The sequence below is a fragment of the Geotrypetes seraphini genome, chromosome 2, assembly GCF_902459505.1.
Source record: "Geotrypetes seraphini chromosome 2, aGeoSer1.1, whole genome shotgun sequence".
Lineage (NCBI taxonomy): Eukaryota > Metazoa > Chordata > Amphibia > Gymnophiona > Dermophiidae > Geotrypetes > Geotrypetes seraphini.
Window position 1 is genome coordinate 481087067 of NC_047085.1, and position 24159 is coordinate 481111225.

The window sequence follows — 24159 nt, forward strand, 5'->3', positions numbered from 1 at the left end:
GTAGAATTCAATCATATCTCCCCTCAGCCCCAAAGGGGCAGCCTGTTTGTGCAGTTAGAGCTAAAGTGAGATTTAAAACTGAGTCACTTGGCTTATTAGCCACTGCAGTAACCACTAAGCTATTCCTCAAACTTGATTTAGAACATAAGAATAGAGGGTGGATCCAAGATGGCTGCTAGGATAGACGTGTGCGGTTGAGCTCCAAGTTACTGTCGCCAAATTGTCCCTCTTACCCACTGTCAGGCTGCATTTTGCCTTGAATTGACTCCTTATCATTACCGATGCTGTTTCAGTGGCGAGGTTGGTATTTCCACGGACCGAGTACTGCTTGTTCTGTGAAGTTGGCAGCATTCTCTGAATTTTGGCTGTTTCTGATATGGGAAAGAGGAAGGATGCTTCCCCACCTGGACCTCCGGTGGTTGGAAGCATGAGAAACCAGATTCAGATGACGCTGGACACCAGCTTGACGTGGCACCTGCAGGAGATGTCCCAGACTTCGGGGGGAATGCTGAGTTTATTGGCGGACCTTAGCTCAGATCAAGCCTCACAGAGTTCGATCCAAAGACAGACTCCTCTTCAGCCTGGGAGTGGGTCTAAAGTGGAGGAGTGGCCAATCCAGTCTGTATGTATGGCAACACAGCTAGTGAGCCTCGGAGGAGCGGCGGGAGCAGAGGAGTTTGAGGGTCAGATAACCATTGAAGCTCGACCACCAGTGCCCAATGCGTTAGCAGGTGAGATCTTACCCTCTCCAGTAGAACAGTTTGTGGAGTTAATTAAGCTTGCAAAAGTTAGTATGGAGGATTTATGGAAAGCCATTGTCACCATGGACTCCAACCTCAAAAAAGCCTTAATTACAGTACTTTCTGATTGTGCCCTTAATAGTACTCAGGTCAATACACAAGGGGTAATGTTAAAAGATCACAGTGAATCTATTAAGAAGCATGAAGAACAGATTATGCAAATAAAATCTCTGGAACTGGAGATTATTAAAGAACGATCATCCATTCAAAGAAAATTGAAATTTATGGAAAATAAACAAAAAAGAAATAATTTAAGGTTATTGAATTTTCTACATCTCCAATAATTTCTCCTGTGCAAATGATGCAGAGGTACTTGAAAGAAATATTGTTAATACCAGAAAAAAGTTTAGCTCCTATAACAAGAGCCCAGTATATCTCAATGGGGGGTGAAAAAACAAGTTGCTTCTACTCCAGGTGAAAGTGCGGGAATACAGGAGAATACATTAGATTTGACAAATTTTCATGAGAATTCACTTGAAATAATAACGGAGAAGACTACCTTAATTGTGACATGTGCCTTGGAATTTGACTGAGACTTACCCCCTCTTCTACAAAGCCATGCGGCAACAGCCCCGAAGCCCTTTAAATCGCTATGGGCTTCGGGGCCGTTACTGTGCGGCTTTGTAGAAGAGGGGATTAATTCTGCGCACTTACTTTAGGCATATGAACAATACCTTTCTGGGCTCAACAATTAGATTGTTTCCTGATATCTCCAAAGAGACGCAGAAAAGAAGAAAATATTTTTTTTGGTCTATAGACCCAGGGTTTTAGCTCTAGGTGCATCCTTTATTTTGAAATTTCCTTCAAAATGCTGTATCTCACTTGAGGGTAAAAGTTCCTACTTTCTTTTTCTCCGTTCTGGTTTTTGTAGGATGTTCCTACTGTTCTGTTCTATTTTGCTAGCAGTGTTTGACGAACTGCATCATTGTTGTTCCCAATGACCTGGATTGTTGGTCATTCCTGCTCAATTGTTGTATATTTTAAACTGTCAATAAAGATGATTGAACTAAAAAAAAAAAAAAGTTTTATTTTTTTTAGCCCAAACAATTACTTGAATTTATTGTGGCTAAAGAAGGGGGAGGGAAGGATACTAGTTATTGGTTCAATGGCTGTAATCTAGAACATAAGAACATAAGCATCGCCTCTGCCAAGTCAGACCATAGGTCCATCATGCCCAGCAGTCCGCTCCCGCGGCGGCCCCCCAGGTCACTGACCTGTGAGTGATCTATTACTCCAAAGCATTTTGTACTATATAGTAACCCTCTACTTGTACCCTTCAATCCCCTTATCCTTCAGGAACTCGTCCAATCCCATTTTAAAACCGAAAATCGTACTCTGCTCTACCACCTTCGCTGGAAGCGCATTCACGTATCTACCACCCTCTGAGTGAAGAAGAACTTCCTAGCATTTGTTCTGAACCTATCTCCCGGCTGTTTGGGATTAATATCATGTCTCCTAATCTGTCCTATTGATTTCTGTCATACCTTGTATTTTTTTTTTCCTTGTTCTTGGATTCTGAGATTGTGGACTAAATAAGTATATCATTTTCCTCTTTTATTTTATCAGCCTTTAAAAGACTGTTTATCTATGTATCTAATCATCATGCAAGTGTATTCACTTGTTTATTATTATTATAATTTCAAATGGAAAAAAAAACTATATGATGGCCTCCTAGCCACACAAGCAGCAAAACTCGACAACCAAATCTCCAATCTACTAATTATGACCCCAGACTACAAAACATTCAGAAAAGAAATAAAGACCTACTTTTCAAGAAATTCCTGCAAACAACTTAATACCTCTAGCTCCTTCCCACTTCCTAATACCACTCCCCAATACCTTCCCGATTCCCCCAAAACAACCTCATCTACTCTTCATCTCCTCTAGAAATGACCAGATATCTTCTTCATGTAATACCTTTTTTGTAATTCTTTTGGAATCCGCCTTGAACCACAAGGCATTGGTGGAATAGAAATCTCTAATTTGCATTACATTAGTGACTTCTATTCCGCTCATACCTTGCAGTTCTAGGCGGATTACAAAGAAGCTAACTGGACATTTCCAGGAACATTACAATGCTAACTGGATAATTCCAAAAGATTTGCAAGTTAGGTAGTGGAATACATGGTTGATACTTAAGGGAGAAAAGTAAATGTACACTTCTTCCTCCGGATTTGCGGGGGATAGGGGCAGAGACGGACTGTGAATGGCGAAAAACCACGAATATCTGGCTCTGACCCAGCCCCGTCTCCCTCCCGCCTTCCCGGCCTCACCTGGTGGTCTAGCGGGCTTTCGGGGCAGGAGTGATCTTCCTACGCTCCTGCCCCGTGCAGATCGCCATTAGGAAGTGGCTGCCGTGAGTTCCCGTAGTCTTTCGAGACGACGGGAACTCCCTACAGCTATTTCCTAAAGGCGATCTGCACGGGGCAGGAGCGTAGGAAGATCGCTTCTGCCCCGAAAGCCCGCTAGACCACCAGGTAAGGCCGGGATGCCGGGGGGAAGACTTAATGATGGGGTTTTTTTTTTTCTTTTTTTCTCCCTCTCCCAAAAATCGCGAATATGTGAAATCGTGATTACCGAAACCACGAATGGGGAAGGGGAAGTGTAATAATTTCAATAAATACAATAATAATAAAAAAAAAACATAAGAATAGCCACACTGGGTTAAACCAACGATCCATCTAGCCCAGTACAGTATCTTGTTTCCAACAGTGTTCAACACAAGTCAGAAGTACCTAGCAGAATCCCAAATATAGCAAGATTCCTTGCGACCAATTTCAGAACAAGCAGTGGCTATTTCAATAGCAGACTTACCCTCTCTTTTACAAAGGTGCACTAAGCATTTTAGTACAGATTTAGTGCATGCTAAATCAACGTGTGCACTAACCGCTAACGCATCTATAGGACAACATGCACGCATTAGTGTTTAGCATGCACTAAAAAGCTTAGCGCACCTTTATAAAAGAGGGAGTTAGTTTTGTTAAGAATGCCCATAATTCGTAGAGTTGTCAAAGAGCCTGGTAACCTCTTTCCGATTCACATTCAGGTAAGAGAGAAGGGGACAGCAGCCATTGGGGGATTAAGAAGGTGTCAAGACTTAGGCCCTCTTTTACAAAGGCGCGCTAAGCGTTTTAGCGTGGATTCAGCGTGCGCTAAATCAACACATGCGCTAACCGCTAACGCGTCTATAGGATAACATGCATGCATTAGCATTTTGCACATGTTTAAGGTGTGCTAATATTTAGCATGTGCTAAAAAGCTTAGCGCACCTTTGCAAAAGAGGGGGTTAATTCCTCCAGTGGTCAGCTGCTCAACCAGAGCACCTTTTTGTATAGTGGACATGACTGAAAGAGGTTTAACTAAGGGTGTCCTTTTTAGGTTTGGACATTTCTTCCTCATTGGTAATCATTTTTGGATGTCCACGATCTATGCGGGTTATAAAATCACATTCATAAATAAAACTGTACAAACACATCACAGCAAACCAATGACACACAGCATATTTTCTATATCCTAAAACCCTTATCATACATTTCCTTTGAAAGATAAACATTAATATATAAACTAAAACATTAAACATTCACAAAATAAGCTTTCAAACTTGCGGAAAGATGAAAAGTTAGAAATCTGACGAATTGAGTCAGGGAGAGAATTCGATAATTGAGGACCTAATTGAGACCATAGAAGTCTGACTGGCACAGATCTTATTTCCCAGTTGCCATCAAAGCTCACTCTGGTCTAATTGGGGCACAGACCATATAATTTCTGCCCGTTACTGGCCATATTCTCCAACTACTGGAGTCGCCATCATAGTAACATAGTAGATGATGGCAGATAAAGACCCGAATGGTCCATCCAATCTGCTCAGCCTGAAGCCCTCCCCAGCCCATCCTCAACCAAAAGGCCATATACAGAAACAGACCGTGCAAGTCTGCCTTAGTTCTTCAATATTTACTATTATTTTCTGATTCTAGATCCTCTGTGTTCATCCCATGCTTTTTTGAACTCTGTCGCCATTTTCCTCTCCACTACCTCTCTCGGGAGCACATTCCAGGCATCCACCACCCTCTCCATAAAGAAGAATTTCCTTACATTGCTCTTGAGTCTACCACCTCTCAACCTCAAATTATGATCTCTGGTTTTACCATTTTTCTTTCTCTGGAAAAGATTTTGTTCTACGTTAATACCTTTCAAGTACTTGAACGTCTGAATCATATCTCCCCTGTCCCTCCTTTCCTCTAGGGTATACATATTCAGGTATTATCCCAGGACAAGCAGGCAGCATATTCCCACATATGGGTGACGTCACCGACGGAGCCCCGCAACGGACAGCCTCGAAAGCAAACTTGCTTGAAGATCTCGATCTTTCGAGGACTGCACCGCGCATGCGCGTGTGCCTTCCCGCCCGAACTAGGGGGCGCATCTCCTGAGAGGATCCTCAGTTCGTTTAATTCCGCAGAGACAAGAAGACACGTTTTTCTACATCTCTGCAGCAATTTAGCCTTCTCTTCACCGCGGCTGTTTCTTTTTTTCAGTAAAGTTCGGTCGCTGTGCTCTCCTATTTTCTTTCTTCTTTTAAAAAAAACAAAAAACAATTTTAATAAATTGTTTCTTTTCTTTCTTGTCCGGCCGGTGAGCCTTGGGCCTAGGCCCAATTGCTCCTTCCGTTCGACACGGACTTTATTTTTTCTATGTCCCTGCCTCTCACCGGGTTTAAACGTTGTCGTCAGTGCAATCGTGTGATTTCGGTCACCGATCCCCACTGCCGCTGTCTACAGTGCCTGGGTCCAACCCATTCCCCAGAAGATTGTCATCGTTGTTTCACTCTCACTCCACGGGCTTTTCGACGCAGGTGCGCCCAATTTTTTCAACTTTTCAGAGACATGGAGCAACCTTCGGATTCGACTTCGACCTCGGCGGCTGCCCCGGTCTCGAAGGCTTCGACTCTGACCACATCGACGACCATGGTCTCGAAGGCTTCGACCCAAGTTCCGGCTGGAGCTTCGGTTTCGAAGGCCTCGACCTTGCCTGCTTCGGTTCCCTCGAAGACGGTGCCATCGGTGAAGTCTTCCATGGGGGGTAAGTCTCCGGGTTCTCTTTCAGGTACCGTACCCAAGAAGCCACCAGAGTCCTCTGCATGCCCATCTTCTAAGCGTACCTCCAAGATAAGGGAATACTCACCTTCGAGGTCGCCCTCTTCGGAGCGTACTGCTGCACCTACGAGATCAGAATCTTCTGTCTCGGTGCCGATGCTGGAGGACATGCTAAAATCTATACTGACCACTCAGATTTCCTCTTTAGTGGCTCAATTGGTCCCGTCCTCGACCTTGCCTCGGATGGATCAGCCTGTCACCCAACCGGAGCTTCCAGTATCTCGAGGCCGATCCCGGACACCGAAGAGAATACCTTCATCTGATTCTTCTCCGGAATCACCTCCTCCAAAGCACCGGTCGAAGCCTTCGAGACATATTGCTTCCAAGCTTCGGAGGGAGTCTTCGGCTTTGGATACCGAGACTTCTCTGCCTCATTCTTCGAAGTCGAAGCACGGATCCCGACACCATCGAGCATCGACTCGAAGTCCTTCTCGACCAAAGACTCCTCCGTCGAAACTAGCTCGTCGAGACACTTCCCCTCAGACCTCGACTCATTCGGTACCACGTACACCTGGTACTTCTCCATCCAGGAGCCTTAAGAGAAAACATTCTCTTACTCCACCTCACAGTGCAGCTTCTTCTGTGACTCTACACCTTGACTCAGAACCACTGTCACCATATTCCAGAGAGGCTTCTCCTTCATACTCAGCACTTCCTAAATCTCGCAGTGTGTTTCCTGAGGAAGCATCTGATTCCAAATCCATTTCATTTGCCAAATTTATCTTTGATATGGGACAAGCTCTCAAACTAGATCTTCATTCTGATTCTAAATATACTCCAGAATATTTAGCAGATATGGAGCTTCCTCATCCACCTAAAGAGTCACTACGTTTACCAATGACTCCTATTCTTAAACAAACCTTTGTTCGTAACATGGAGACTCCTTATTCCATCACTGCCATTCCATCCAAATTGGAATCCCGTTATCGAACAGTTCCATGTAAAGGTTATGAAAAGTCTCAACTCTCTCATCAATCTCTGGTAGTGGAATCATCTTTGAAGAAAGCACATCCTTCTAAAATCTACGCTTCAGTTCCTCCAGGCAGAGAAGGTCGTACCATGGATAAGTTTGGTCGCCGTTTATACCAGAACTCTATGATGGCAAATAGAGTTCTTAATTATAGCTACATTTTTACATCTTACTTCAACCGTTTTCTGAAGATATTACCATCTTTTTACCCGGATATCTCCACAACTCGTCTTTCGGAATTCAAACTCTTCCTCAAGACTCTTTCTCAATTATGACTCTTCATGTTACAAGCCTCATATGACGCATTTGAACTCTCGTCTCGAGTATCTGCCTTTGCTGTAGCCATGCGTCGTTTAGCATGGTTACGCATTGTTGACATGGATCCCAATCTTCAAAATCGATTGGCAAATCTACCTTGTCAGGGAAACGAATTGTTCGATGACTCTATTGAAGCAGCTACCAAGCGTCTCTCAAAACATGAACGCTCTTTTGCTTCCCTCATTCGACCAAAACCTAAATCTACACCAACTAGAGATTTTAAACAGACTCCACGTCATTATCCTCAGAAAACGACTCCTGCTTTTTCCAGGCCTCCTCCTCGTCATCCTCCTCAACAACAGCGCCAGCAAAAGTCTCAGACTCCTGCTGCCACCAAACCAGCTCAGTCTTTTTGACAGTCTCAGCCTGAGCATTCCAATTTCTCTGTTTCCAAATTCTCTCCTCCCCATAGGAGGTCGTCTGTCCACATTTTATCACCAGTGGGAGCTCATTACATCAGATCTCTGGGTGCTTACCATCCTACGAGAGGGATACTCTCTTCGGTTGCTTCAGGTGCCTCCAGATCGCCATCCAAGAGAGTGTCCTTCCAATCAGTCGCACCTTCCCCTTCTTCTTCAAGAAGCTCGGGCTCTGCTTCGCCTGCGAGCTATGGAGGAAGTTCCTCTTCCACAAAGGAACTTGGGATTCTACTCCCGTTATTTTCTAGTTCCCAAAAAGACGGGGGATTTGCGACCGATCCTGGATCTCAGAGCTCTCAACAAATATCTAGTCAAAGAGAAATTTCGAATGCTCACTCTGCCAACTTTATATTCCTTAATGGATCAAGGGGATTGGATGTGTTCCCTCGATCTCAAAGAGGCGTATACTCATATCCCTATTCATCAAGCATTTCGCAAGTACCTCAGATTTCAAGTAGGAAGCCTTCATCTGCAGTACCGAGTTCTCCCCTTCGGGTTGGCTTCTTCTCCCAGAGTTTTCACAAAATGTCTGGTGGTGGTGGCTGCAGCTCTTCGCAACCAGGGTCTCCAAGTATTTCCATATCTCGATGACTGGCTCATCAAAGCTCCCTCTTTTTCAGGGGTTATTGCAGTGACCAACAGACTATTCTTTTTCTACAAAGTTTGGGATTTCACATAAACTTTCCCAAATCTCAGTTGACTCCCTCTCAGTCTCTCCAGTTCATAGGAGCAACTCTGGACACTATCAATCTGAGAGCCTACCTTCCACAACCACGTCAGGCCGCCCTTCTTCAGATTTCTCAACAAGTCTTCCACCTTTCATCCGTTCCAGCACGACAGATGATGGTTCTGCTCGGTCACATGGCTTCTACAGTTCATGTGATTCCTTTTGCCAGACTTCACCTTCATATTCCTCAATGGACACTGGCATCCCAATAGCAGCAAACCGTGGATCCACCATCTCGACTGATTTCCATAACTCCTTCATTGCGGAAGTCTCTCCGTTGGTGGATGCTCTCTTTGAATCTTTCAAGAGGCTTGCTGTTCCACCCTCTTCCTCATCAGAAAGTCCTCACAACCGACTCGTCAACGTACGCATGGGGAGCTCATGTGGACGGTCTTCGCACTCAGGGTCTATGGACTCCGGCAGACCGTCGGTGTCATATCAATCTGTTGGAACTCAGAGCAATATTCTATGCTCTCAAAGCTTTTCAACATCTCCTTCACAACATGGTGATTCTTGTACGTACAGACAACCAGGTAGCCATGTATTATGTCAATAAACAGGGAGGGACGGGATCTCATTCCCTATGTCAAGAAGCTCTGAAATTGTGGCATTGGGCAATTCTTCACAACCTCTACCTCAGGGCTGTTTACATTCAGGGTCAACACAATTATTTGGCGGAAAAATTGAGTCGTCTTCTACAACCTCACGAATGGACGCTCAGTTCTCCTACTCTTCACCAAATCTTTGCTCGTTGGGGAACTCCGCAGATAGATCTGTTTGCATCACCTCTCAACTTCAAGCTGCCTCAATTTTGCTCCCGCTTTTACACTCCTCAATGTCTCGAAGCGGATGCATTTCTACTGGATTGGAGGAATCAGTTCCTTTATGCCTTTCCTCCGTTTCCTCTGATTCTCAAGACTCTAGTCAAACTGAAGTCAGAACATGCCACCATGATTCTGATAGCTCCTCGGTGGCCCAGGCAACCTTGGTTCTCCCTTCTACTTCAACTCAGCACCAGGGAGCCTCTACTTCTGCCAATATTTCCTTCTCTACTCACGCAGAGTCAAGGATCCTTGCTTCATCCCAATCTGCAGTCTCTACACTTAACAGCTTGGTACCTTTCTGTATAACAGACTTTCCTCAATTTTCTCAATCTGTTCATGATATATTACTTGCTTCCAGAAAGCCATCAACTAGACAATGTTATGGCCAGAAGTGGACTAGATTTTCTATTTGGTGTTCTACACGTCACTTGCAACCTATCTCGTCCTCCTTAGCATCAGTTCTGAACTACTTGCTTCATTTGTCACACTCTGGACTTCAAACTACATCTATTCGAGTCTATCTTAGTGCTATAGCTGCTTTTCATCAGCCTCTGGATGGAAAACCTCTTTCTGCACATCCTATGGTTTCTAGCTTTATGAAAGGACTTCTAAATCTCCATCCACCGCTTAAACCACCTCCAGTGGTTTGGGATCTCAATGTTGTTTTAGCTCAACTTATGAAGCCTCCTTTTGAACCACTTGACAAAGCTCACCTCAAGTATCTCACTTGGAAAGCTGTGTTCTTGATTGCCCTCACATCTGCTCGACGAGTCAGTGAGTTACAAGCTTTGGTTGCAGATCCACCTTTCACAGTTTTTCATCATGACAAGGTGGTACTCCGTACTCATCTTAAATTCTTACCTAAAGTTGTTTCAGAATTTCACATCAATCAGTCTATTGTTCTCCCTGTATTTTTTCCAAAGCCTCATTCTCATCCTGGTGAAGTGGCCCTTCATACCTTGGATTGTAAACGTGCCTTGGCTCTCTACCTCCAACGCACTCAACTGCACAGAACATCTCCTCAACTTTTCATCTCATTTGATCTGAACAGGTTGGGATGTCCTATATCAAAGCGCACAATCTCCAACTGGATGGCTGCTTGCATTTCTTTCTGCTATGCTCAGGCTGGTCTTCCTCTGCAAGGTCGAGTGACGGGCCACAAAGTTAGAGCTATGGCAGCATCTGTAGCTTTCCTCCGATCAACTCCTATTGAGGAAATCTGCAAGGCTGCCACTTGGTCCTCGGTTCATACTTTCACCTCTCATTATTGTCTGGATACCTTATCCAGGAGGGATGGCCACTTTGGCCAATCTGTTTTGCAAAATCTTTTTTCCTAAATTGCCAACTTCCCTTCATCCCTTTTTACTTAGCTTGGAGGTCACCCATATGTGGGAATATGCTGCCTGCTTGTCCTGGGATAAAGCACAGTTACTTACCGTAACAGTTGTTATCAGGGACAGCAGGCAGATATTCCCACAACCCTCCCACCTCCCCTGGTTGGCTTCTTGGCTAGGTATCTGAACTGAGGATCCTCTCAGGAGATGCGCCCCCTAGTTCGGGCGGGAAGGCACGCACGCATGCGCGGTGCAGTCCTCGAAAGATCGAGATCTTCAAGCAAATTTGCTTTCGAGGCTGTCCGCTGCGGGGCTCCGTCGGTGATGTCACCCATATGTAGGAATATCTGCCTGCTGTCCCTGGATAACAACTGTTACGGTAAGTAACTGTGCTTTCTCTCTTTATACGTCTTTTGGCGCAAACCTCCTATCATTTACATCGCCCTCCTCTGGACCGCTTCAAGTCTTCTCATGCCCTTCGCCAGATACGGTCTCCAAAACTGAACACAATACTCCATCAAAACCTCACACTGGCCCATACAGATCTAATTTTTGAAAGAAGAGATAAAAGACTTTCTGATATAAAAATCTGACTTTTGGGGTCTTCAAAGCCTGAGTAGTTCAAAATCTTTTTGGCTGATTATGTCAAAGGTACTAAAAAGAATAAAAACTTCAATAACATGGGAGCCTATTAAAATTCTCTCATTTTTTCTTCGTAAAAAGTTAAAAAGATAACAGTCAGCTTAGACATCAACATTTTAGTTCAAATGTTACTGAAACCAGCTTATTTTCTTTTGAAAAATACAGGATATATTAATATTCACATAACAACAGAATGCAGGTGTTTTCCTGTCATCTGATCTGATCCTAAAGGCAATAAATATTACTGTGAACAGGTGGTGAAATTGCTTCAAATGATTTATTTACAGGTAGGAATAATTAATATTTCATGCATTATACGGGCCAGGTCAATAAGGGTAATATTTAAAACCATTTCCTAGGTAAAATAATGCCTTACATTGGGAAAGGTACCATTTCATGTGTATCTTTACCTGCTATAAGACAAAGGCCCTGTTTTACTAAGGTGCGGTAACTAATTAGTGTGTGCTAAATCGATTAGCGCACGCTAAATGCTAACGAATGCATGTTAGTCTATGGACGCGTTAGCGTTTAGCGTGTGCTAATTCGATTAGTGCACCTTAGTAAAACAAGGGGAAAGCGTTCCACAGTGTGGGGTTCAGGTGGAGTTTGGAATGGATATAGGTGTGTTTAACTCAGAAAAAATAGATGAAAATGCCGGTATGTGGGAATCCTTTTCAAAGTGATTGCACTTGTTTGTCCTTTTACTTGGACATTTACTAGTATAGACAATCTTAAAATTCCCTCCCTTTGCCTCTGTGGTAGGTAATATTTTAAATGAGTGGAAAAGGTGCATATATTACTCCTATATTATATAGGAGATATATGTATCTATTGGGACCATTTTCAAAAAACAAACAAATCCAAAAAACAGAATACAGTGGAAATTGGACATTTTAATCATTGACGGGGGTTTGGAGGAAGGGGGGAAGTGGGCATCCCTCCTGCCCAGTGTACTGTTGGAATTTAGGGGCAGGAGGAAATGATCATCCCTCCTGCCTGGCATACTTCGGGATGGGGGGTGGGGGTTTGGCGACAGGAGGGAGTGGACATCCGTCCTGCTGGAGGATTTCATGGGGAGGGAGGGGTCCTCACCACAGCTACTCAGCTAATCATGGCAGCTTTTAGGAAAGATATAAAGGACTTTATCGGGAATTTTATTTCTACGTTGTGAACATTAAGGGGCTCATAGTAATTTTTAAAAAATGTCTACAAAGTGGCCTAAATGGGTACTTGGACGATCAAAGCCCGATCGTCCTACCCATAACCAAAGCTGATTTTAGATGTATTTAAAACCAGCTTAGGCCTTTCCCCTGCCTCTAAATGCATAGAGCAAAAGAGGCGTTTTTAGAGGAGGGGAAAGGGTGGGAGGTGGGCCGATCTAGACATAAGCGTACAGCGGATATAACCAAAAGTTTAGGCAGGTTGCCTAGTCGGCACTTATACGTTTTGACTTAGACCAAGTCAAAACAGGTATAAGTGCTGAAAAAGGTGCCGCTGAGCTGATCGTGAGCTCAGTGGCCCCGGCAACCTGCCCACCCTCCACCGCAACCATCGCGGCAGGAGAGATGACTCATCTCCCCTGCCGCGATAATGATCCCGAAGTGCCGTCAACCGTGGCACTTGGGATCGCTATTGCAGCAGGAGAGATAGCAAATCTTTCCTGACGTGATCCACGCCCCCCCCCCCCCGATTGGATCAGGCAGGAGGGAGCCCAGGCCCTCCTGTTCCGGTGAGCCACGACCCCCCCGACAACATCAGGGCAGGAGGGAGCCCAAGCCCACAGGAGGGGCCTAAGGCAACTGGGCCTATTCCGGTTGGTCCAGGCGCTTCAGGCCACACCTGTGGGCAGAGCTTGAGGCTCCTGGGCAAATCAGGCCCTAAGGCCGCCTTTCTGAGGATGGCAGGCCTGCTGGCCAGATGGGCTTGAGACCCGTCCATCCGTCCAACTTTTGTAAGGAACCGGGAGGTGTAGGGGGTGGGACCGCCAAGTGGGGGGTCCACAGGGTTTGGGTGGGGGGCGAGCGGGTTTCGGGGGGGGGCGATCTTGGGGGGTGGGAGTAGGGGGAGTCATCAGGGCAGGAAGGCTTGGGCTCCCTCCTGTCCTGATGTTGTCAGAGGGGGGTCATGGCTCGCTGGAGCAGGAGGGCTTGGGCTTCCTCCTGCCCCGATCGTGTCTGGGAGGGTTCCGGTCTCCGGGGTAGGAGGGCTTGGGCTCTCTCCTGCCCTGGTCATGTCGGGGGGGGGGGGGTGGATTGCGGCAGGGGAGATGAGCCATCGCTCCTGCCGCGATCGTTGCTGGGGTGTGTGTGTGTGTGTGGAGGGGGGGGGGGGCTGTGGATTCTGTAACCGGTGTTATTTTTGACAGACACCGGTTACAGAATCCAGCTTTTAGGCGAAGGATTGGCTCCTCCTTCACCTAAAGGGTCTGGTTTTGGGCATTTGAGACTTAAGCTTTTTTGGGGTTCATTATATGTGGTAAGTATAGATGTTGTGGTGGTCTGGGCATTTAAACAGCTGAACATAGAAGCAGACCATTATAAAAAAAACTCATTTTGGACCTTTTTTTTTTTGAGAATGGACATTTTCCCTGCTTCTACTTTCAGCGTTTAGGGCCTAGGCCAAAAGGGGACTTAGACGGGGTTTTTTTTTCTATTATGCCCCTCCACATTTTTTGAACACTGTTTTTGAGCACTGGATTGGCACATTGGGATTACCCGGCAATGGCTAAGAGAACTTACAGTGTCTGAGTTCCCTTCCCAGACCGCTCTGAGAAGAATCATCAGATAAGTGATCGTTTTACTGGTTTTTAACAGGTAATTCCAGGTAGTAGGGAGGGTGCGTTGATGTTTAATATAACACTATCATGAGACACCGTTGCCGGTGTAGGTGGTGTTAATTCACTGAGCACTATTATTATTAATATTTTTATATGTGATAAGGTTATATATAGCATTTGTGACATGGGGAAAGGATTTCTGGATTGCATTTGTTATAAGGAGATTTCCTTGCCACAATCAGCTCAGCATCCACGTCTATTTGAAATGTAGGCCAGCTTTTTGCTAGCCTTCATTTCAGGCGTCTATCGTTGCCCTAGAGAAAAGTCTAGGGCCACTTAAGCTCACTCAATGTCACTTCCAGGTGAAACCATGCCCACGCCCAGCCTTGGGCAAGCTTAAGTGTCCCGATGTGTCTCTCTTAACCCATGACAGATGCTTACAATGTAGGCACCTGCCTCGAGGTTTTATTTTATTTTTTTGAATATGTGTGTCTCGATTGGCTGGTTAGACAGTAAAAAGTGACCTTAGCATGCGGAAAAGAACCACATAAGGGCATCCTAAGGCCACTGTGTGCCATGACTTTGTAAAAGGGCCCCATATAGATTTAACTCCAATTGTGAATGCTAAACCTTTAGCGAAAACACTAATAGCATCTTAATTGCTAGTGATTTAGTATGCACGAGAATCTATGCTAAACCGGGTTTACATATGTACTAGAAATTATTGTTTACGTGGGGGCAATATATTCAAGAAAATTAGACGAAATCACAATGGCTATTGGAGTAAAATTTTTAATCTGTGTTGCTTTCAGGGGGCAGGATACCTGCATCCAGAATGTGTTTTTAACATCAAATTAAAGAAAGATGAACAGAAATGTCTGAATGCTAGTGAGGAACAATTCAGCAAGGCCAAAGGTAGGTGGAGTTATCATTTTAAAGAGCCCTCACTAAATGATACATAATTGTCCATAGCTGGAAGAATAATTGCAGTGATTCATGGCCAATCTTCTAGATATAGGTCAAGACCACAGGTCATAAAACTAGCCAATGAAAGAGATGATTTTCTGCCAGCCACCCAGGACTGCTTGGTCTTTCTCCTGCTCCCCCCTCTCCCAGCATGATCTCTCTTTCTCTCCCCCTGCTTTCTGTGTATCTAGCATCTTTTCCTCATTCTCACTCCCTCTATAGATCCTTCAAACTTGCCTTTGCTGCAAGGGGTTTCCGGTAGCAGCAGTGATTTTCAGATGCTTCCTCTGGCCAGCCCCGGGAGGGCTGATGTTACACATGCTGGGATCCATGGCATAAATTTGGAAGAGATTTTCAAAGCCTACCAGCAAACTATACCTTCTTCAGCTTAGGGCAGACTTGGGACCCAAAGTCATTTTCCTGTTTCTACTCCTAATGGCCCTGGGCTTTTGACTCAAATTCCTTTTTTGAGTGGGTGGAACACGCAGAGAAAAGGCATCAGCAAATTTGAAGAACCTGGGGAAGGAGGGAGAAAGTGAGAGAGGTATTGTACCTACATGGGGAGGTAGGAAGGAGGAAAGAAGAAGGTGAGATGCTGGATTCATGGGTGGGCAAGAGAAGAAAAAGAAGAGGAACAGAGAGAGAGAGAGAGAGGAAGAAAAAGTGATGTCAGCCCACAGGGGGTGGAGGAAAGAGCAAAGAAGAGATGCTGGGAGGAACAGGGGGGAAAGGAGAGATACTGGCCCTGGGGACTGGGTGTGGAAAAAGGAAAGACAGTGGAGATGACATAAAGGGAAGAACATAGGAACTGGGACAGAGAGGGGTGAGACTAGACAGGGAGGGAATAGGAACACGGAGGGACAATGTTGAACATGACAGGGAGTGTATGAACACTAAAGGAAGATGCTGAAAGTAGGGGCGCACAGGGATAGGGATGAAGAAGGGATATGCTGGACATAGAGGGAGGATAAGGATACAGAGTGATGATGCTGGGCAAGGGGGACTAGGGATATAGAGTGATAATGCTGGACGTGGGAAGATATGGAAACAGGTGAAATGATGGACGGAGAAGATAAGGATAGATAGAAGAAATGCTAAACATTGGAAGAGGATAGAGGCAGAGAAACAGAGAGACTGACAGGCACCTCCAAATTAGGTGAGTGAAAAGCTGGCCTAATGGAGCTATGCCTAGGACACCTAGTGATGCACAAGTCTGCTTAGGTGCTACTAGGCATAATTTTAGAAACGGTGCCTTTTATGATTGACAACTGCGCTAAGTGGTGCCTACAATGTAGGGCCGTTTATAGAATCTGGCCCTTATTCTCTGTTTGGTATCTGTATTATGTGTGTTACGCAATCATGAGATAGGAGGTAGCGTCCTGTTATAAATTAAGAACTGATTAAAAGATAGAAAACAGAGGGCCCCTTTTACAAAGCTGTGGTAGCGATGCTGCCACGGTAAATGCACCTTAGTTCATAGGAAATGAATGAGCTTCGGTGCATTTACCATGGCAGCATCGCTACCGCAGCTCTGTAAAAGGCGGCCTTAGTGGCAACATCTTGAATACCCAGTCAGCTTGCAGCATATGAACACATAAATTGCCTACCCTTGTTCTTGAGTTTACTTAGAAGAGTGATTTAAAATGGAGCAGTGGATTCATAAGTAAAGTACAGTGTTCCCCTGTGAATTTGCGGGTTCACTTATTCTCTGACTGCCTCTTCCTGTACTAAAGTCGGGCTACACCAATCAGGAGCTGCGTGTCAAAGCAGCTCCTGATTGGTATAGCACGACTTTAGTACAGGAAGAGGCAGTAGGAGCATACCACAAGTGATTTCCTTCACTCGCCGGTGCACCAGCTGCCCTCTCCTTTCTCCCCCAGGCAAAAAACTGTATTCGTAGTTTTTTGATATTCGCAGGGGTTCCTGGAAAACAGCTTAAAGTTCCCAGTGGTATAACCTAATCGGTCCATGAAATTAAGGCCTCATTTTACGAAACTGTGATAGCAGTTTCTAGCGCGGGGAGCTGTGCTGAACGGCCTGCACTGCTCCCGATGCTCATTGAGTTCCTATGAGCATCAGGAGCTGCACGGGCCATTCAGTGCGGCTCCCCGCATTAGAAACTGCTAGCTCAGTTTCGTAAAAGAGGGGGGTAAGTATTTAAGTATTTGGGGCCTGCCCTGCACATTATTATTCACATCTCCAAGCATGTTTCTGCAAAGGGAAAGATGTTCCAGATGACATTTCTTTGTGCTTTGAGGATGTAAGAAGGAATGGGACAGACTGCTATGCTGGCATGAGGCTGATCTTGGAGAAGCAGTGACTTTACCCTGTCCAGACGTCTTCTTGTATTTCATGAAGGAGCCAGGTGAGGATCTGTACAGAAAAATATGACACATATAGAGTGTTGCATGAATACTGTACTTCGGAAAACACAAAGACCACACATGCACTCCAATAATTGTTAATCTATCATAATAAAATCCTTAGCGCACATGCGCACTTCAAACTCCATGATCCTTGCCTCCGTGATCTGTGCTTCCATGTCACACATGCGCAGTAGAGTGAGCCAGTGGCGGTTTCCCCATCGCCCTCCCTCGGTGACACTGGCTCCTTCTACTGCGCATGTGGAGGCACCTTAAGCATGGATGCACGGAGGTGGCGACCATGGCGGCGACTCCCCCCTCCTGCCCTAACTCCGTCTAACAGGACCAAGGAGAGCACAAAAATAACGGAAGCAGGCATACCGACGCTCAGCATCCAGACTGTGATTGGCGGTTGTTCAGGCTAGGGAGGAGGCAAAAGAAGTGATTTAAGGGTAGGTGGGAGAAGGGGGTTGGAGCTGAAGCATCTCAGCACTTGAGAACGAAAGACAGACACACAGAAAGACAGCGGGCAGTGAGAGAGATAGAAAGAAAGAAAGAAAGGCAGACAAAGGGGGCCAGAGAGAGAGACAGACAGAAAGAAAGACAGACAGTGGGAGGGAGAAAGAAAGAAAGAAAGATAGACAGCAGGAGGGAGAGAGACAGAAAAAAAGGAAGAAAGTGACAGGGGCAGGGAGACAGACAGAAAGAAAGAAAGACAGACAGACAGCGAACATATATTCTAGCACCCGTTAATGTAACGGGCTTAAACACTAGTATATCAAATATTTATTTAAAAAATTAAAAAAAACACATATCACTGCCTAAAAAAATACATAAAGATCCTGCTTCTTTGTGATGCCGTCTGCTGGCCCTTTTATGCACATGCTCGTCTGCAAAGGATGGTCGCTGTTGGCAGGTTGCCATTAAAGGTCAAATCTAAGGCGGAGCATGGTTTGGTTTTCAGGATATTCAAATATATATTTTAGTTTTGTAATGATTTACACAGAAATTATGCACAATTAACACATTTACTGTGCATAATTTCTGGACTAGCACAAAACCAATTTCTTTTTAGATCCGCAATTCATCAAGTCGCTAGGTCTCGAGCATGAGTCAATGGCACCTGACGACAACAACAAGTTTCCAAACTGGTAACCCTGTGAAATCTACATTTGGATACAGTATATTGGTCAGGCACAATGAATATTTATTTGTTTAGAGGATTTTGATAGACTGCACTATCATTACAGCATTAATGCAGTCTACACACAATGAATATATCAGATAGTCAAAACACAAAATAAGGTATAGACACAAACAGTGCAGAAAACAGTAGGAATGGGGTGCGGATCACAACAATAAATGATTTATATTTCAAATATGTTCACTGAAACTTTTAGTCAAATAAAACAGAACAAATAGAACAGAAATGGGGTCTGCCAAAGTGTGAGTACATAAAGATACAGAAACAATATTGAACACATGTAGGAAATGTGAAGGTACGCAAACACACAAGGCAACCCCGTAGATGTCAAAAGTGGAACCCGGAGAGGGAAGAAATAGTACCATCTTCAATTATTGAGAAACGAGGTCAGAATGTGGTTATTGGATGTGTATTTGTCTGCTTTCTGATTCTTGTGATGCCTCTTAAATTTCCTGTCTCTCCCTTTCCAATGGGTCATAATTGTTATTTCTCATGTTATATTTATGAACAATAAATGATTTAGAATACATTGTTACATAATCATTAAGACCACCAACAAATCAGGAGATAATAGGAATCAGAATATACCTCAGGGTATAACAGAGTAAGGGCACTTCAAGAATGAGAAAAATAGATAAGATGTTATGCAACCACCATCTACCTCAGAGTAAGGGATTCCAGGGCAAGGAGTTTATTTATTTGTTCATTTTTCTATACTGTTCTCCCAGGAGAGCTCAGAACGGTTGACATGCATTTTTCCCTGTCTGTCCCGGTGGGCTCACAATCTATCTAATGTACTTGGGACAATGGGGCGGGGCATTAAGTGACTTGTCCAGGGTCACAAGGAGCAGCGTGGGTTTGAACCCACAACCTCAGGATGCTGAGGCTCTAGCTTTAACCATTGCGCCGCTCTAGAAATGAAGATGTAGTAAAAGTGAGCCAGTATAAGACAATCAAGCCATTGTGACATCACTAATGAAGCTGGCTCTTAGACATTGGTGGAATGAGACACTATGACATCACAATACCAGCTCTGGTTATCAGAGGCTGAAACTTTTCACACTATTTATTTATTCAATTTTCTATACCGCACTCCCAGGGGAGCTCAGAACGGTTTACATGAGTTTATTCAGGTACTTAAGCATTTTCCCCTGTCTGTCCCGGTGGGCTCACATTCTATCTAATGTACCTGGGGCAATGGGGGGATTAAGTGACTTGCCCAGCGTCACAAGGAGCAGCGTGGGTTTGAACCCACAACCTCAGGGGGCTGAGGCTGTAGCTTTAACCACTGTGCCACACTCTCCCCTCCACTGTGCCACACAAAACTCCAACTGTATGTCTCAACATGTAAATCATACAGAAATGTGTTTCTTTCATAGGCTATTACCTCAGGAACATAAGAATTGCCACTGCTGGGTCAGACCAGTGGTCCATCGTGCCCAGCAGTCCGCTCATGCGGCGGCCCTCTGGGCAAATACCAGCGACCTAACTGAGACTAGCCCTACCAGCGCACGCTCTTGCTCTCCAGGAACTTGTCTAACTTAGTCTTGAATCCTTGGAGGGTGTTTTCCCCTATGACAGACTCCGGAAGAGCGTTCCAGTTTTCTACCACTCTCTGGGTGAAGAAGAACTTCCTTACGTTCTTATGAAATCTATCCCCTTTCAATTTTAGAGAGTGCCCTCTCATTCTCCCTACCTTGGAGAGGGTGAACAATCTGTCCTTATCTACTAAGTCTATTCCCTTCAGTACCTTGAATGTTTCGATCATGTCCCCTCTCAATCTCCTCTGTTCGAGGGAGATGAGGCCCAGTTTCTCTAATCTTTCGCTGTACACATAAAATATCCTGGAGTTCAATAGCAATCAAAAAGGGGCCTGGTTCTTACCAGAATAGGGTTACCAGACATCATGTCTTCTTTTTAGATGACTGTCCGGGTTCCAGGCCTACATTTCCACTGTCTACCCTTGACGCAAATCATGCCTCCATAGGCGCTTTACAGCATCCAACACTACTTCTGGCATTAGACACACCTATAGTGGTATTAGGCGCCATGAAGTGCCTATGGAGGTGTGATTCCGGAACTTTCTAAAGAGAGAATACGTCAGATGCTGTTATTTGATGCTTTTATTTGAATGTTATGTATATGCATATGTAAGCTGCCTAGTTAATACACCAATAGATAGTGGGATGGCTGTGGAGGAGGAACCACCATTGCATACAATGAAGGTGCGATGGGAGAGACAGGAAGAAAACCAGGAGAGGGCAGAACCCTGGAGTCCCAACAAGGACAGCATATCAAGGAGTAGGTGATGATCAACAATATCAAAGGCAGCAGACAGATCGAGAAAGATGAGGATAGAGTAGAGGCCTTTGGATTTGGCTAAGAACAGGTCATTGGAAACTTTAGTAAAGGCAGTTTCCATGGAATGCAACGGGCAAAAGCCTGACTAATGCGGATTCAGAATAGCATGGGATGAGAGGAAGTCCAGGCAATGGTGGTGAGTAGCACATAGAAACTTGGATAAGAAGGGGAGGAGGGAGATGGTGCGATAGTTGGAGGGACACATGGGATCCAGTGAGGGTTTCATAAGGAGGGGGTGTGACTATGGCATGTTTGAAGGCATCAGGGACATTTGCAGTGGAGAGCCATAGGTTGAGGATGTGAAAGATAGGAGGGACGTCAGAGGGTGAAATAGCACCGAGTAGATGAGTGGGAATCAGATCAGAGGAGCAGATAGTGGGTTGAGAAGATGAGAGAAGATGTGTGGTTTCGTCCTCAGAGAAAGAAGGGGCAGATGGAGGGAGGGGAGAGGGAAGCAGCCTGGTTGAGAGCTCATGGTGAATGTTCTGAATCTTATTGTTGAAGAACTCCGCCATTGTTTGGGGAGAAATTGAAGGGGGATAAGTGGCGAGGGTACTTTGAGTAGGGAGTTTAGTGTGGTAAAGAGATGGCGAGGATTATAGCTAAGAGAAGTGGTTAAGTGGATATAGTATTCTTGTTTGGCCAGCGAGAGGACAGACTGGAATGATGTCAGCAAGAATTTGAAGTGTATGAAGTCGGCGTGTGCACAGATTTAAGAAAGAGACATTCAGCGTAACGGGCACATGAGCGCAGCAAGCGGATGCGGGCGGGGGGGGGGGGTGACCCAGGGGTTTGGAACGGCTAACAGGACTTGAGATTGGAGGAGCAAGGGTATCTAGAGCAGAGGAGAGAATGGTATTATAAGAGAGGACAGCTTTGTCCTGCCAACATTGGTAATGCCCTGCTTGTTTGCCAATGTTTTAGGGTGTTTATGCCAATGTTGGTGCTGTTTTGTTCCTCTCCTTGTGCTAATATTGAATATCAACCTCTGAGGAGTTAGTATGTTCAACTAGAACAGTTTTATTAGAGGACATTTTTTTCCATAGTTGAAATATGCACATTTGAACTATTCATAACCCCCTACTAAATGATAAATTATTTTTTGAATAAATTGGTCAAGATGTCCTTTTCCCTGCTTAGGTTCTGTTTAGGATTTATAGACTCTAGATTAGTTTATCATTTGAGTTTTATCAGAGAATAATGTTTTTTACAGGAACAATAAGAAGAAACTGTACAAGTAAAGGCTGGTCTGAGCCTTTTCCACCATATCACATTGCCTGTCCAGTGAATGATGAGATACCAGTTGAAGAGGTAAGTAGGAAAAGAAAATATACATCTTGTAAAGTGAAAGTAAAAGTCTGGTTTCAGGTTTATTAAAAATTTGATATACCACCTTATCAAATATCAAAGTGGTTTTACAAAGTATTGTTAAAAATAAAAAATACACTTAAAACAATTTTCAATACAGCAACAGGAATACCCAGAGACAAAGTCCTGTTTTTATAAACTAATGGAGGGTAATTTTATAACAAGTCACTTATGTTTGAAGGACATATAGGTGTCTATTTAAGCATATTTTATAACAACACATGTCTGATAGTATACTAACATAAATCTTGAAGCCACAGACATTTACATCTGTTCAAGAGCAGGCTTAACTTTTACCATGTAATGTGTGTACATGCATATTTTATAAAGTAAGGGTGTAAATTGCTACTCCATCCATGCTTTGCTCATTAGAACATAAACGTTCCTAAACTGGGACAGACTGACGGTCCATCAAGCTCAGTATTCTGTTTCCAATTGTGGTCATTCTAGGTCACAAGTGCTGGCAAGATTCCAAAAATGTAAAACAAAATTTATGCTGCTTATGCTAGAAATAAGCAGTGGATTTTCCCAAGTACATCTTAATAATGGCTTATGGACTGTTCTTTTAAGAAATTATCCAAACATTTTTAAACGATGCTAAGATAACCACTTTTATCACATGCCCAGATCCTCCCCTAAACATTCCTACTCTAAATTCACATCTAAGTATACACTTAATTTCACTGCACTATACTTTTACACGTGAGGTAATTTTATGATGCCTTCTATATAAACTAAAAAAGTAATCCTTTATAATATTAACTTCATGACCATTCTAAGGCCTTCTCAGTACATTTTCTGAAGGAAATCATTGTCTGATCATTTTAGCTGACAGGCGCTGACCCCTGGATTCAATAAAGGTTGTTCAAATGTTGATGCCCGAATTTGCAAGTGATCTAGGGATGCATGTGCAATCTAATTGATTAAGAAGCAATTAACATCAATAATTGGGCACCAACAATCAATTATTGATGCTAATTGGTGCCAATTAGGAGTTGTTTGTGCATTGGGCTGTGCACTGTTCTATAATGCCGTGCATCCAAATTCCATAGTGCACAACCCAAAAGGGGGCTTGGACATTAGATGGGGGCATGAGTGGGTCAGAGATGTTCTGAAAAGATGCACGCAGTGTTCCAAAATTCTGGGGATCTGCATGATAGGATTTACACCAGATTTCAATTGGTTTAAGTCCTTATGCTCAAAGTTGGATGTGGGCATCCCAATACACGCTATTTTATAAATGGAGTAATATATTCAGCCAGCAGCGGTCACATATTTTTAAATGTTGAAATTAAGCCTGGATATTCAATGCTGGGCTGTGTCCACGCACAGCATTAAACACATGGGTATGTACAGATGGCCTGTATTAAACTGCATAAGGGAAAAGGGAAAGGGGATGGGATTTGATATACCGTATTTTTTGCTCCATAAGATGCACTTTTTCCACCCCCAAAAAGGGGTCTTATAGAGCAAATATACCTCTGCCCCCTCAGTATTCTGCTGCTGCTCGTAGCCCTCCCCCCCAGTGTTCTGCTGCTGCATGTTGCCCCCTCCCCGCCCACCTACCCGCCACTACTGGTGCTGCTCACCATCCTCTTACCCACTCACCACCGCAGGAAAGGAAGGGAAGGGCTGGCGACATGCAATCGGTCCCACACGTCTTTACCCGACGTCAATTCTGACGTCAGAGAGAAGGTTCGGACCAGCCAGATCCTATGTTCAGGTCATCGTGTTACATGATGTCCCAGATTTCAAGTAAATAAAACTTCCGATGCATACAGATTCAATCTTTATGGTTGTGGGATCAGTGGGGTAGTACGAGGAGGGCGGAACGGTCTGCGCTGGGCGCCATCTTGGTGGGCGCACAGGCACCCATTTTCTTCTCCGCCCTCACCCCCCCCCACACACACACACTGCTGCACGCTCATGATGCT

The 24159-nt window shown here is 44.5% G+C and overlaps 1 protein-coding gene across 1 annotated transcript in view; it reads left to right on the plus strand.

Moving 5' to 3' along the window:
* The first annotated feature begins 376 nt into the window (after positions 1-376).
* The window catches only part of GHRHR (growth hormone releasing hormone receptor), a 76483-nt gene continuing 52700 nt past the window's right edge, over positions 377-24159 (plus strand). Inside the window, exons 1-3 of the mRNA XM_033932898.1 lie at positions 377-904; positions 14776-14878; positions 22071-22168. Of these exons, the coding sequence (XP_033788789.1) occupies positions 377-904; positions 14776-14878; positions 22071-22168 (729 nt within the window). The remainder of the gene's footprint in view (positions 905-14775; positions 14879-22070; positions 22169-24159) is intronic.